The 15,351-nt window shown below is 35.1% G+C and overlaps 2 protein-coding genes across 4 annotated transcripts in view; both read left to right on the forward strand.

Annotated features, from left to right (window-relative positions):
• syn2b (synapsin IIb) overlaps window positions 1-6,737 on the forward strand; it is a 217,404-nt gene extending 210,667 nt beyond the window's left edge. The window contains exons 12-13 of the mRNA XM_051672276.1: window positions 3,464-4,103; window positions 5,621-6,737. Of these exons, the coding sequence (XP_051528236.1) occupies window positions 3,464-4,103; window positions 5,621-5,750 (770 nt within the window). The 3' untranslated portion in view covers window positions 5,751-6,737. The remainder of the gene's footprint in view (window positions 1-3,463; window positions 4,104-5,620) is intronic.
• Window positions 6,738-8,611: 1,874 nt separating this feature from the next.
• LOC127425947 (peroxisome proliferator-activated receptor gamma-like) overlaps window positions 8,612-15,351 on the forward strand; it is a 40,826-nt gene continuing 34,086 nt past the window's right edge. For 2 of the 3 annotated variants that reach the window (XM_051672309.1, XM_051672305.1), the window contains exon 1: window positions 8,612-8,782. Coding sequence is in view for 1 of the 3 variants with exons in the window: in XM_051672304.1 (XP_051528264.1) it covers window positions 8,876-8,921 (46 nt within the window). In the remaining 2 variants the exon portion in view is untranslated. Of the gene's footprint in view, window positions 8,783-8,807; window positions 8,922-15,351 lie in introns of those variants that run through there. The other variant, XM_051672304.1, reaches the window with a different exon arrangement.

Below are 15,351 nucleotides of genomic sequence, written 5' to 3' on the forward strand. Positions count from 1 at the left end.
AATGACAGTCACCATTCACTTGAGAAAAAAAAAAAAAAAAGTGAATTATGACTAAGGCTGCCTAAGTCATATGGGTTTGGTACTATATAAGGGTGAGTAAATTATGACAGTGTTTATTTTGTGGGTTAAATAACCTTTTAATTTCAGTCTGTGTAGTTATATCTTCAAGTAGATCGTCTAGTAGAAGTCTGTAATCGTGTAGTAGACAGATATTTCACTGCTTTCTTATGTGAGCTTTATCTTGTCAGGTGTGTGTGTGTACTTTGTGGTGGTGATGTTGTTGGTGTTTTTTATGTAGTGTTTGTGTTTTTGCATGAATGATGTGCCGTTATAAGTCCATGTACATTCTGAATACACAAATTGTGTGTCCAGTTACTTTTAAAAAGGATGGGTTTTTCTAGTTTTCCAGCATGATTTCTAAAGACTTAATGGCAGATTGAATGTACATATGTTGGAATTTTGTACTGCTGCAATTATTTGAAGATTTCTTAAGGAGTTTCCCAAAGGATTCCGAGAAGATTTTCTTTTAACCTGTTGAACTAAACAGATAACCATTGAATGTCTGGCTGATGAGTCTGACCAAAGACATTTTAAACTGAGTGGCCATTACATTTTAAACATAAGCCAGTTGATTTTATAATCAAGTTTAATAAACATTTCAGAATAGCAAGCTAGATTTTAAAGAAATATATATTTTAGGCTATATCGTTCTGAGGAAAATGAAACTTCTTGTGGAGGAATAATCTAATATAATCTCATATATATATACACTACCAGTCAAAAGTTTTAGAATAATAGTAAAGTCATCAAAACTATGGAATAACATAAATGGAACTATGGGAATTATGTTGTGACTAAAAATCCAAAATAAATCAAAACTGTGTTATATTTCAGCATCTTCAAAGTAGTCACCCTTTGCCTAGAATTTGCAGACATGTACTCTTGACATTTTCTCAACCAACTTCTTGAGGTATCACCCTGGGATGCTTTTTAAACAGTATTGAAGGAGTTCCCATCTACGTTGGGCACTTATTGGCTGCTTTTCTTTATTATTTGGTCCAAGTCATCAATTTCAAAAACTGTTTTTTTTTTTTATTATTATTACATTTTAGTTATATAATGAAATAAATTAATATGGTGGCACAATTATATTTTTGTCTACAAAACTAATTTCAAACATTTAAGCATATGCCTTCAGATCAAAAGATTTTTAAGATCATGAGAAACATTTCAGTTAAATGTTTCAAAATTTTTGACTGGTAGTATATGTGTATATATATGTTCGTATGTATATATATATATATATATATATATATATATATATATATATATATATATATATATATATATTATTTATTTATTTATTTTAATTAAAATTAAGCCTAGTTTTAGGGCCATTAAGATATTTTACATTTGAATTTTTTTCATGGCAGTTACATTTTTATTTAGGGGTGGGAAGGAGATCGTCTTAATTTTCATGAATATTATGTTACACTGCAACAAAATCTTAATGGTCTCAATGTAGTTTCTTCTTCTTTGTCTTCATTTTCTTTTGATTTGAATTTTGGGGTAAAGTGTGACCTGGACATATTTTCGTGAAATTGACCCAAATATATTGCAAAATAAATAAGTTAAGCTAAGATAAGCAAGAACCACTTTTTTTGTGAATCTCTTACAATAATATTGACTGATAAAAGATGATTTTAGCCATTATCTGTGCTACAATAATGTAATGCAATTTTATAGTATTATTCCTGAGAACTATTTTATAGGTTCTGCTTTTTAGCCATTTAACTGCTTTTATGCAAAGACATTGAGCTAAATAAGCAGATATTGTAATACAAATTTGACCTTGACATTACATAATGCAATATTTGATTGATGATCAATGTTTTTTTTTTTTTTTTTTTTTAGCTAGTTATCCAGTTATAAAGACATGTTGCTCTGGACAAGACCGAATATGTATAGGAGGAAAGTTTGAGGTGTTATCAGTGTAGTGCCAGTACTGTATATTGATGTTTTTAAATGTTTTATTGACAACTTGCAAGATGGTATCTATAATACATATGAGGTATCTATGTTTACAGTTAAATTTTTTTTTTTTTTGCATGGGATCTGTTAACTTAAGATCATTTGCATGTATAACCAAAGAGTAGAAAAAGTGTGAAAAGTATAAGGAAATGAAATCAATGAATGTACTCATCACATCTACTGAAAATAATGCCCACTGGTTAACAATCAGATGTCATCGGTATATGCTGATGTAGCATCTGAATTTATGGTCCATCTAAATTAAAATTTTAAGGAATATTCTGAGTTAACAAAAATGCGTAGACAGTTTTCACTTACAATGGAGTTCTTTTGGGCAAACAGATACCTTTTCCCTACTTCCACTGTAAATGCATTTCTGTTCATGCATTATTTTATTTTTTAACAAACGGAGGGATGAGTCGAGAGAGCTTGTGTTTCACCTTAACTTATGTTTCACAAAATTTCCTTCAAATTGTAAAATGTTACTGAAAAATCTAAAAGTGTGGGTCAGGCTTTTTTTATTTTACTGCCTCTTTAAATCCAGTACTTGGGTTATTACTTAACTATACCTGTGGTTTTTGTCTGATATAGATCCTTAACCAATCTAGTCTTTCCCCCTCATGTCCAAAGTAATAAAGCTCCCATTTTCCAGACTTACTACATATGTTCAGTGTTACTGAACGGTATTTCGTTAACCTCATTTTAAATGGAGTACCCTTTACAAAAGACATGCAAGTCTGTATTCTTTTTTTTTTCTTTTTTTTTTTTTTTTTAATCAGGAAGCATAATTCAACATTTTAACAAAAAGCAATGGCACAAAAGACACTCTACTCACAACTAGGTCATTGTGCTATTACCTTTCATACACAAGAAAACAAATAAATTCACTTTTTCCCTGTTCCCTGCATGTTTCCTTTATGTTTGGTATGTAAAGAACACTTCTGAATTGGTGTTTTTTTTTTTTTTTTTAACTAACAATGAAGTATGTCTAAAACAAAACAAGGCAAAACATCAAAATCAAGGCCAGGGGTGAAAGCTAAACATAATATAATGTTTATATAATAAACATTAAATATGGAGCATGCAGCCTCTGGGTCTTGGTTCTGTTGAATGCATGATCTGTTGGTGTGAACCTACAGCTATTGCTCATCACATTCACACCTATGATCCTGCTGCAAGCTAAACTGCTCTTTTATTTCATTCTGCTTGTTTAGAGTAAACAGGTTTGCTTTGCTTTGTGGACATGGCTAGCGTTTTCCTGGGAAATAACCTTTGATGTGTGTGGTTACTTTGGCCAAACCTGGGGGTGCACTAATTTTTTATGATAAAGCAAATCATCCACGTTTCCGGTGCTGGATTTAAAACCCTTTTGCAAGCTTCAACGTTTAAAAATATGTTATAATATGATGAATCTCTTTTGTACTAAACCTAGGGGGGGCAGTGAAACCCCAAGAACCACAACCTAAGTGTCAAGAACCTCCACCCGAGCCAGTCCCTGCCCAGGAACCTGCGGCCAAAGCAAACCCACCCCCAACTTTTCCACCCACCAATCAGCAGCCCAAAGCCCAGGCTCAAGCAGTACCCAAACTCACTCCAGGGAAGCCAACGGAACTGCCCCTGAAACCCCAACTTCCCAAACCACTTCCCCCAAAACCTGTACCTCCAGTTCGGAGAAATTCCAAGCCTCAGATCCAACCAAAGCCCCAAACCCCACCCCCAACTAAGGCCCATCCAAAATCCCAATCTGACAACACAGATCAGAATCCTGGTCAAACCCAGGTAGATCCGGTCCTTGCAAAAGAGCAATCCCTAGCCAAGTTTCCTGTCAAGCCCTCATCACCAACTAAACCTCAGCTCCAGCCTAAGCCTGTGCTCAAAGAGCAATCAAAACATGAAGCCCGAGCTCAGATCGCTGCCCCCTCTGAAGTATCCTCTGCCCTTTCTAGAGCAGCTCCTACCCCTGCTCCTACACAAGCCCAGGCCCATGCTGCCCCAGTGAAACCCACCCCAGCCCAGCCTCCTGTAGAGGAACAACCTGCACCACAGCAGAAGTCAGCCCATCCTCTTCTGAAGTAAGACATTTTTACCTTTTGCTTCATTGTTTGCTTGTCCATTTCAGCAAGGAACTATTAAGCAATTTCTTACACCAGGGGTGTTCAATTATGCTCTTTAAGATGTTGGCTGAATCCCATTTTGCATTATTTATCTAAGTAATAAAAGTATGCACTGCACTTTTGATGGAACAGTACTTACTTTCACCTAAGAAATAAAGCAATACTCCAATATTTAGACTGACTGCTAAGTCGTACAATTGCGTCTTGGTACCCCACAGGAGAACCATCACAAACCAATCTTTATGCGTACCACAAGGGGTTTTGGGAAATATTAGCCCAAAACCAATGCAAGTATGTCCATGAATGTCCACCGAAAATTGTGTGCCACCTGGGCACTTTGATTTTTTTGGGATGCACTAATCTTGATTGTATATAGAATTGATTGTATGCCAAATGGGATGCAGCCCTACCTTCCTGTAGAGTTCGCCTTCACTCTAGAGCTTTTGGTGCAAATTCGAGTTTGTTTGACATCGTCAAGTTTGACTGGTGTGAAAGCGGTTTTCCAAAACAGGTGTACACCAGTCAATTACGCTTGAAAAGGTGGTCTGGGGTTCATGTGAAATCTGGTATGGTTCGCAAGAAATAAATGCGGGCTAACTTTCAGGAGTGAACCGCTATTGATAATGTATAATTTGCATCTTTGCATGCTTCTGGTCGCAATTATTTAAGTATAATTTAATTTTTCATGGCTTCTTGTCTGTGAATTGCCTTTGAAAAGCAGCTTGCATTTCTCACATCTTCTCCTGAGTTGTCTCCACCATCTGCTGCTAGTTTTCACGGTAGTGTTACAGTACATTGATGAAACAAACAATTAGTCTGGACCCAAATAAGGGAGCCTACACACTAAGGAAAGCTCCAGCAGAGCGTTTGACATATAGGAATGCGTAAGCTCTGTTTTGAAGTTGTGGAAACAACTGTGCCAGATTGAATTTAAGAGGTTATAAGGTGAAATGGATTTCACAAAGGCACAAATGGACCTGCCTCTCTAAAATTGTCTTTGGTCAGTGGTTGCCTATGTCAGAGTGCATTGCTGCAAAACATTAAACGTTCTTAACTTCTGGTTGCATGATGGTGCATCACTTTCACAAACCCAGGTGTTTTCCCTCTTTGTCCTGATGCACCATATCCATAGAAATCAATGCATTTGCAGCGTTCTCTAACGCAACAGAGTGTGACCTTGTGGCTGGGGGAGGAGGGTGAAATCGAACCTGGCTTTGGGCCAAGCAATCAAACTAATTGTGAAAGTAGCCTAACGCACCTGCTGGTGATAATCAATTGAACCTGAATCCCTTGATTAGACCAGATCAGGTGTGTGTTGCTTAGAGTTGGAGCCAAACTCTTTCAGAAGGTAGATCTCCATGAGTGGGATTAAGCCTTACATGATTACTCTTGTACTCATTAAAATTAGCTGACTATCCAAATGATTACATAAAAGATTATCTAATTTTTCATATTGTTTGTCCACTGTTTTGCAGTAAATCCCAGTCCTTGACCAACGCATTCAATGCCTTTGGCGAAACCTTCCGTTCCAGCAATGAGGATGAAGCCAAGGCGGAGACCATCCGAAATTTGCGAAAGTCTTTTGCAAGCCTATTCTCTGACTAATGACACACTACTGCCCAAAGGGTGGCCAGGGCTTGATTGACAGATATGCATCCTGGTCTGAGGTTAATTTCATGTAACTATATATTTAACCCCTCCTCCCAACTCTGCTGTACCTATCCAAGTGTCAGTTAAGAAGTGGAGAGTGATGTACAAGTGATTGTTCTCACAAGATGTTGGTGTGTACATTTGTGAGTCGCTCTGCCTTGAAACACTGGGATTTGTGTGAGGGGATGGTTCTTAAGCGATCAGTTACAAAAGGCTGGTGTATGCTGAAATTTTCCAGAACCCCTCAGTATTGTAGCCATATCATGATAGTGTGTTTTCATGACCTACAGAAAAATATTTGTGACAAGTTTCCCTTGTTTATCCCCTGTAGTGTGTGTGTGTGTGTGTAGTTGGTGTGTTGTAAGCATTAGCCAATAAGACATTAGTTGAACAATACCTTGGGATCTTTATAAAAGCATTTTCCTATACTAGTTTCCAACAATAATCGATTCTTGGACTGGTCGGTTTTAATGCAGCAGTGGCGTTTCAGTGGATGCCTGGTGTTTTAGTGACAGAGCTTGTGTCCAGCATTTATCAACTTGTCAAGATATTCATGTGTGCCATGTTTATAGTATCTCTACATATTGTATTGTATGTTAAACATCTCAGGGGTTAAAGCTGAATATATGTTTATTTCCAGCGTCACATTGTTCATATGTTTTCTTTGTGTGCAGTGATATTGCATTGCATGACCCGGTGACGACTGTTATTTCTGTGAAGTGTCAATAAACATGTGGCGCATCATTCCACTGATATACTGGCGTGCTCTGTCCTGTTCCCATTTGCATTCTGCTCATTATCTGTACATTCGGCTGAATCTTTGAGTGGCAACATTTTATGCATGTATCTAACTTTTTTGCAGTATATGTTTGTTTCTTTATGTTGTTAGATCCAGAGGCCCTAACCTGTAAGTACAAACACCATTACCCAAAGAATTGTGGGCTGGGACACCATTACTATGTTTTGCATTATACAAACTCATGATGGATACTTCATATAAATAAAGAATAACTCTTAATATCTTTGTGCTCATTTGAAAGAGGGTAAAACTGAACAGCTCATTATATTAAGCCAAGCAAACATGAGTTTCCACCAGGTGGCAGTTAGTGACTTCTGTATCTCTATTAATCTGTATTCATTGAAAAGAGCAGGTTTTTCCAACTGTAAAAGTTTAACAACCATTACATTTTCATCCAGCATACCAAAACTAATGCTGTTCAAGTCACTAAATTTTTTTTTAAATTAGACACTAAACCACTTTTTTGTGGGCAGTCAAATGAGTGGGGCCATATGACATTCCATCAAATACCACAAGAGCTACACAGGTGTGAATCTCAGAAACAAAAAAGAAGTCTGATAATAAATTGACAAATCTACATTTGCATTACATGTGTAAAGCTGTCATTGCAACACAAACATTCTCCAAATTTGTTGTCAGTTACTTTAAATGGAAATTTGGTGTCATGAGATCTTTAAAATGGTTGACTGATAAAAATTAGTTTATTAAATTGAATCTTTAGAGTTTGGTATTAGCATGCACATCCAAATCCTGCTAATAACGCTAATATGCACCTTTCACCTCACTATTTCAGAACTATTGTGACATCACGTCTGTTTGCTAACAAGCCCTTTTACTTTCAAAGATTATGCACAATATGACTGATGAGTCGAATCTCATGCAAGAGATTCTCATTAAGTCAAACTCGTTTGCCTTTTTCCACATCTTTATTCCACATTATCTAAACTTGTGACCATGTGAAACAATGAATGAAACACTGCAACTGTTATTGATTACTCTTTCATTGCTATTACAGTGACAAAAGTTTTGATGAAAAATTAAAGATAAGTAAGAGTGGTTGAGACAGATAAACTGGGCATTCTGTCTATTATAAGTATTTGAGACTTTGAATTCGTCATTTGCCTCAACCTTTGTGCACTTCCACATAACATCAAGTAAACATTTCTTACAAACTGTATAAGGTTTTCAATTATGTTAAATATAGCCTAATCCCAGTTCCAATTGCCTTTATAATTTTGTTTTCATCAATGTAATGACCTAGTCAGGACACTTGACATACAGAAAGTCCAAATGAAACGTGGCACAGATACAAACAAATCAATCATGTTTAATACATTGGATTTTAGCATTCATAATTTAACTATATCTAACACATTAAGAAAAATGTTACATGATATTGTTAAAATGGCCAATTGCCAAAACTATCTCGTGCCTGAGGCAGTTTGAGTGGTATATCAAGCACTGTGTGCTGAGTTGACAACAGCTGGAGTAAAATAGAGTCTAAAAAGAGTCTTTTTAGATTATATGTTGTGTGTAGTTAAGTTAACAGCGTAATACAGTTAATTTGGCGGAGATTTAATTTGCTCTTCCGCATTGCTCCATGTGTTCCAGAGGTGTTTCAGATGGGAGGAGGAATAGGGTAGCTGTGTCTCAAAACATAAGAAGCTCCCTAACTAGACAGCATTTTGGCCATATTTAGAATCCTTAATCGATTATTTTCAATCATTTAGAAAATGTTGAGTATTTAGAATCACTTTTGGGTATCAAATGAGCCTTTTTAGCATATTTAATATAAACAAAGACTCTTTAACAGAATGTTCTAACATCTTTAGAATCTTTATTAGGGATAATACACATTAAACATTGGAATTCATAGGCGCATTCGAGCGCATTACGCTGCGTGTAAAACGCGCTTACGTTGTCCAAGTATTCCGTAGAAATAGGCAGCTCACTATGATTTGAGCCACGGCCATATAGTATACGTGCCCAGCGCATCCATTCGCTTTATAGAGCTCAAGCAGTGACTCCTGCATATGTAACCTATACATATCATCTCAAACCTGTTGAACGCCGCTGCTGTAGAGGGATAAATTCAGCACGCGCGGATAGCGGGAAAACACCTGCAAACCAACATCAGGAGGAAACATCATTTTTGGCGACATTGAGCACCTTCAAGAGACCCCCACAGGTCAGTGCAATTCAAGACCACCTCTAGTGAGCAGCAGGTGAATTCTCTTGAGCAATACACAACGTTTAGTGTGGGTCTGTTAATTTATGCTACATGTTGCACGGGCGTTTCAATCTTAAGAACCCATCATTTACTCCAGGTAAGAGTGAAACGCAGATTATACATCCTGTTATGCTCATCCTTATAATATCACTCTATATTAATAAATTGCCTAAAGATTACGCGTGTGATGATTTCAGCTGATGAGTGAATAAACTGCTGTTTATTTAAACTCAGAAGTGTTGCGTTTGATCTTGAACGTTAAATAGACGCGTCACAGATTTTAACAATCAGTAACATAAGCAAATGCCGTGTTATATGACTGAGATTTATGAGTGAGTTATGTCTACTAAAATTGCTGTAAAGTCTGTCAGACTATACCAAAGAAGCGCATCAGTAGGCTATATCAAATAATGTATATGGTTATACAAATTTTATTTAGTAGATAACATTTGGCTGTGACACTGAAGACTTAAAGCAGTTTTTACAGAGCACATGCTTATGCATATTACAGTACATGCTACTGACTGCTGCTTGTGGACATCTAAAGCAGCTCAAAATTTAAGCAGTGATTTAGAATAAAAGTATTTTGTTTGATATTCAGTAATTCCCATGTTAAACACCACTTTAACTGTAATGTCCAGTATTTTCAGCACATATGAGTTTCACTTTCTTTGCAGTGTTCCTATAGGGCAACTATGAATATTTTGGCTTAATAGAGATAATCATTTGCTTTTAGACCTAAGAACAATTATATATATATATATATATATATATATATATATATATATATATATATATATATATATACATACATACATACATACATACATATATATACATATATATATATATATATATATATATATATATATATTGTGAAAAACACTATAAATACATTGAAACTGAAAATTTAAATTAATCAGTTTGCCCAGATAACCTACAGCTCTTTGGATTTAATCTCATAGCACATTAATATGAGTCAGATGAGATGATTTACTGTAATTATGAATGGTTCATAGTTATAAAAGACAGTTAGACACATAATCATTCTGTACTTTCTCACTTGCAATTGACACAGTGGTTGTAATCGGAGATGTAAAACAGTTTTTTTTTTATTTTAATTTTTTTATTGAATTTGGTTGTCGAGATTGCGCAAAGTGAATATCAGTTAATTAATAATCTGCCAAGATATATGTCATAACCCGTGACTAAGTGTTATAAATCATTAAACATAAATAAAAGTTGATATCTGTTGGCGTCAGTTGGCATTATGTTTTGGTAATGACAACAGAAGTATTATCAATATAAAAAAATCAGCTTTGCCAACGTAAGCATTGTTTGACTGAAAAACTAAAGTCAGATTCTTGTGAGTCACAAATATCAAAAAATGTCTGGCCTTTTTATATATATATATAGAAATCAAAGAACCTCATGACATTTGTGATGCATTGCACAAATTGCGAAATTAATGTGAAGAAGGGGTCATCGAATATTTAATTCTGCTTTATCAGTTAATCAGACGTCAGCTTTGTAATTTTTTCAGCTTAGATTTATGATGCCCTGTTCTTTTGTGTAGTGAGTAAAACAGAAACTGAAAATCGAAATTGAAAAATCATTTTCACTCAGATTGATCAAAGTTATGGCCGTAATTGTATGTGTGTTGTTTGTGTTTTTATGTTGTGATTATTCTTTGTGTGCATGTATTTTGGCATATTTACATATAATACAGCGGCCCCAAAATTATGGACACTTAAGCTTAAAACACACTTACATTGCATGCATGTCATTGCATTAAGTAACAAAATCAAATAAGGTGGCATCTGCAAACAACATTAGAGCTTTTCTCAGAGCTACCTTCACTTTTCTGAGCCATTTTTGTCATTTAAACCAACTGGTCCCAAGGTGATTATTAGTGGATGCATGAAGTTAGTTATCCTCAAGTTCACACAGGTGACCTCACATGTTCCACTGTTGTTTGACAACTAGAAAGTGTCACTATCCTTTTTAGTGTATAAATAGTTTCTTTAACTTGTTTTTGTGAAAGTTTTGCTTAACAAACGGGCATGTGCTTTCATTCTTTAAAATACTGTTATATAATGCAAATGTGTGGATTAAGTGTCCAAATACTTTTTGGGGAAAATGTTTTAGCTCAGACAATGTATACAGTGAAACAAATGCAGCCGTTGACCTGTTATATAACTGACAAACAACAGGATGGACTTTGCTCTGTTGTCATAAATGTAAGGTGTGGAAACAGCAGCAAAACCCTGTATACATTGATCTTTATGGTACATACAGTTTGTCACGTTGTACTGCAAAATTCTGCTGACAAACTATCGCCCTTTGCTCAATTAGTTCTGACAACTAATGATAGGTAAAGTGACTTCTGTAACTCATGGACAGGACTGAACAAGTATAATCTTTAGAGATTTTTCAATATAACATTGTGTTGTTTTTATATATGTGTTTGTCTGCATAGGTTTTTTGTGCGTATTAGTTGTTTTTCATGTGTATTTACAGGAGTGGTTACGCTATTTGGTTTTAACACAAGGATGATGGATTGCATCTCTTTTGAAAAGGCCCAGTTACACATTAGTGTGTTATCTTCACGTGTTCATACACATATTCCATGATTAAATAGAAGCTTTTCGTTCATTAGAGGCCATAAACCACACCTTATCCGCAGAGTCCTCCTGAGCTTTGCAATTCAATGGACTGGAACTTTAGTTCCAAGAACTAGTTGTGGCACCATTGTATGCATGGCATGTACATCTGTGGGTTGTATACTGTGTGCACGTGTGGACGTATTACCTCTTGTGTTTATTTGGGTTGATCTATTGATGTTTGTGTTCAAATCTGGTAAATATATTTTTACATATAGTGTCAAGGCTAATTTAACCATATTGTTTGCAAGTAGGCAAGATTATCTGTGCAAGCAAGTTTAAGCAATCAAAAATATGAACGTTTTGTCGTCCGATTTTTTTTTTAACCCTTAAATGCATGGGAATTTCACCAAACACGCTTACATATTTGGGACTTTAGAGACCTGGCATGCATATCTATTAAAAATTGATCTACAAAATGCCCAGATACTGAAAAAATTTTCAAAATATTTTCAAAACAATTGCAAAATGATCAATTAAAATATATTAATATATATTTTGTTGTTTTATTTTACATATATCAAAGAGATAATGGAACAAATAAGGAATAATCTAGAACAGGATTAATTATTTTCACACTGAAACGGAAATGAAATGCAACTGGCTGTCAAACACATATTGAGCTACACATAACATATAATCTACAAATAATATACACATAATTATTTTCTCAGGCACTTATTGAGTCTAAATAGATGCACAACTTACATAATTTCAATAGTACACCCATATGACAATAGTCATATCATACTGTTCATGTATTACACTTGTTATAGTTTACTTCCATGTTGTTTCTTCATCAAAAAGCAATGTCAAAGGTAAATCAAGTCAATCACTGAAACAAAAGCGCCACCTTGAGTAAGAAATAGCATGTATGTTATGTATGTGTATATGCATATAGAATACTGATAAATCACCATTGTGTCACAGAAAATCAACATGATATAGTATTTATTTGTATGAATATAGTACATGGAAAATGACATTGGAATTCAGAACTTTGCATTCATAAGTTACGTAAATGCATTTGAACATAATATCTTCCATAGACAATGTAGATTGCAACAAAAAAATACAGACTATATATAAAACATACTCAATATATATTAGGGCTGGACGATAAAATGATATAGAATAATAAGACGACATATGGTTCAAAAGTTATAGGCCAAAACATAAGTATGACTTTGAACTGTTGGTGGCGATCTCGTTCTCGATATTTATCGCAAAAAAATAATCCACGATATCGAGTAATTTTCTATATTTAATCTGTGTTGTACATATAGACGATCAGGTGCATGTCACTAAAAACGCAAGCAGTTCAGCTTTCTCAGACTGTATGAAGTTGCTATCATTAGCTGCCTTGCTAACGATTAGGCTACGCCAGTCACGGGTCTGGACCCCGGATTGATTCCATCTGGACTGCAAGACAAAAAACCGTCATGACGACGGTTGCGCCCTCTCATCGTCTCTAGTGAGCAGCGCGACAAAACAACAGTGCTGTGTACATGAGATCTAATCTTTCTGCGCTGTATTCTTGAATATTTTTCTCAATTTTACCCTGTCCCGCTCTGCACGCGTTGCCTCTTTTCCCCGCATTTGAGTAGACATGGGGTGCCGCATAAGTTAACGAGGTTCCAGAGTGCCTTTAGACCATAAAGATTTTTCCTTCTAAATTTAGCTTTACTAATCAGCTTGTTACGAGCCTTTAATAATAAACAAATCAATTTCTGTTCTAAATTAATCAGATGTCATCATCTCTGGCATGGATGACAAGGAAAAAAAATTAGCGCATATGTTTTATGAACAATATACACAAATTTTTTCAGCCTGTGTTTCATGATCAGTTAAGCCAAATGTCAGAGTATTTTTTTGTTTTGTCCCTAGGACACTTAATTACAACTGTGACACAATGTTACAATGTCCATAAACAAGCTTACAATATAAAATGGAATACTTAGGTTGAAGTCCAGAAGCTCCCATGGTTTCAGGGATGATATTAAGGGCTGTAATTCATACTCAAGTTCCAAAGTCAAAAAAGATGCTAAACATTTGGGAACCTTTCCCAAAATGTGACCACAACTAATCTCTCCCCCCTTTCCTGTCCAGATCGAGGAACAAGGAAGACCCTTCCTCTAATTTCACGGGATTTGTAGCTATAGTGAATTGCGGAGGCCTTGACAGAGAGCATGTTCCTTCCTTATCCGTTTAGGAAGCACCGCAAACCCTCAGGAGAGTCATCCACTATTAACTCATTTCTATTAAAAGTAATTGGGAGAAAGTTCATGTACTTAGATGTTGTGTAAATCGAGATTGGGTTAAACATCAGAAATTGTTGTTTGTCCCGAGCTCAGACAAATGCATGTTTTTGTTCAATCTTATTTGGTTTGGAAATGTCGAAACCTTTACTAAATTAATCTGCAGATGAATTTGAATATGAGATTTTGAATCCACTGAATTGAATGGCAGTTTGTGGCTGTGTAACAGTGTTTCATACCTGGTAATTCATATTAAAATCCCTTTTTTATTTAAAGTCCATTAATGTCAAGGCTTCAAAAATGAATAATTGCTGTAATCAATCCACACTTAACATCACATAATGTCAGTTATTTTCAGATTTTACACTTTATTAAAGGGATTGTACTTACCCTCATGATGTTCCAAACCCATATGCTGTTATTTTGTCAGTGGAACACAAAAATATTTTTGAAGAATGATTATCCAGCTCTTAGTTCCTAATGACAAGAAGTCTTGGGTTATTTACTTAAAAATAGTAATCCATTACAAATTACTAAGTATTTCTCTAAAAATTGTAATCAGATTACATTTATGTCTAATTACTAGTTACTTTTTCAAAACACTTCCGCTCAACAAATTCAAAATAACGTCTATATTTTTTCCTTGTTCATTGTTACACACAAGTCATACATTCAGCACCTCACATTTCTCCTTTACAATGACTCATTACAGTTCCATATGTATTCTACATAAATAATATATTAAAAATAAGCATAACCCTATAATGTATTTACCATATAAGTAATTACATTTATTGAAAGTCAGAAACTATAATCTGATTACAAGAATTTAAAATATAATGCATTACACTACTTTATTTGAATAAAAAGTAATTCGATTACATTAACTAATTACTTTTTTATTGGAATACACCCAACACTGGTGCCCAGGGGCTGTCAAGCTCCAAAAAGGTCAAAATAACACCGTAAAAGTAGTCCATATGACTTATGCGCTGTGTTCCAAGTATTCTGAAGCCATACAAAAGGTTTGTGTAAGGAACAGACCTAATTGTTTTTATTATTTTTATCATTTTGTCATGAATAATCCTGCCATTTTGGCATAGCATTTTTTAATCTGGACATGGGCTAGATGCAAGCTTTGGCAAAGATGAAGATTATTGGTAAATAACAGCTAAAATTTCTATCTGTTCCTCACACAAAGCTATTTAATGGCTTCAGAAGACTTTGAATATATTGCAAGAGTCATATGGGCTATTTTTCATGTCTTTTGACCTTTTGCAGCTTGACAGATGTCACTATGAACTGTTATCATGTGACAAAAGCGGTGTAATTTTCCTTAAAAAAAATTAGGGGGAGTAAATAATGACAGAATTTACATGTTTGGAGGAACTGTTCCTTAAGACAAGTGAAAGCATATCATGCATGTTCTGTTAAAAGCCTAATTTTACTTCTGCCTCTTCGTGTCCATTTATTAGAAGAACTTGTCCATATCAGATGCTGTTCTGTGAAGAGAAGTGGAACCAGCAAAGTTTTGAGTTGAATGAAGCAACAGGAAGTCATCTGGCTAGCCTTACACCTCATAGCAGGACCACATGATAGTTAGCTG

The sequence above is a fragment of the Myxocyprinus asiaticus genome, chromosome 35, assembly GCF_019703515.2.
Source record: "Myxocyprinus asiaticus isolate MX2 ecotype Aquarium Trade chromosome 35, UBuf_Myxa_2, whole genome shotgun sequence".
NCBI classification, from domain to species: Eukaryota; Metazoa; Chordata; class Actinopteri; order Cypriniformes; family Catostomidae; genus Myxocyprinus; species Myxocyprinus asiaticus.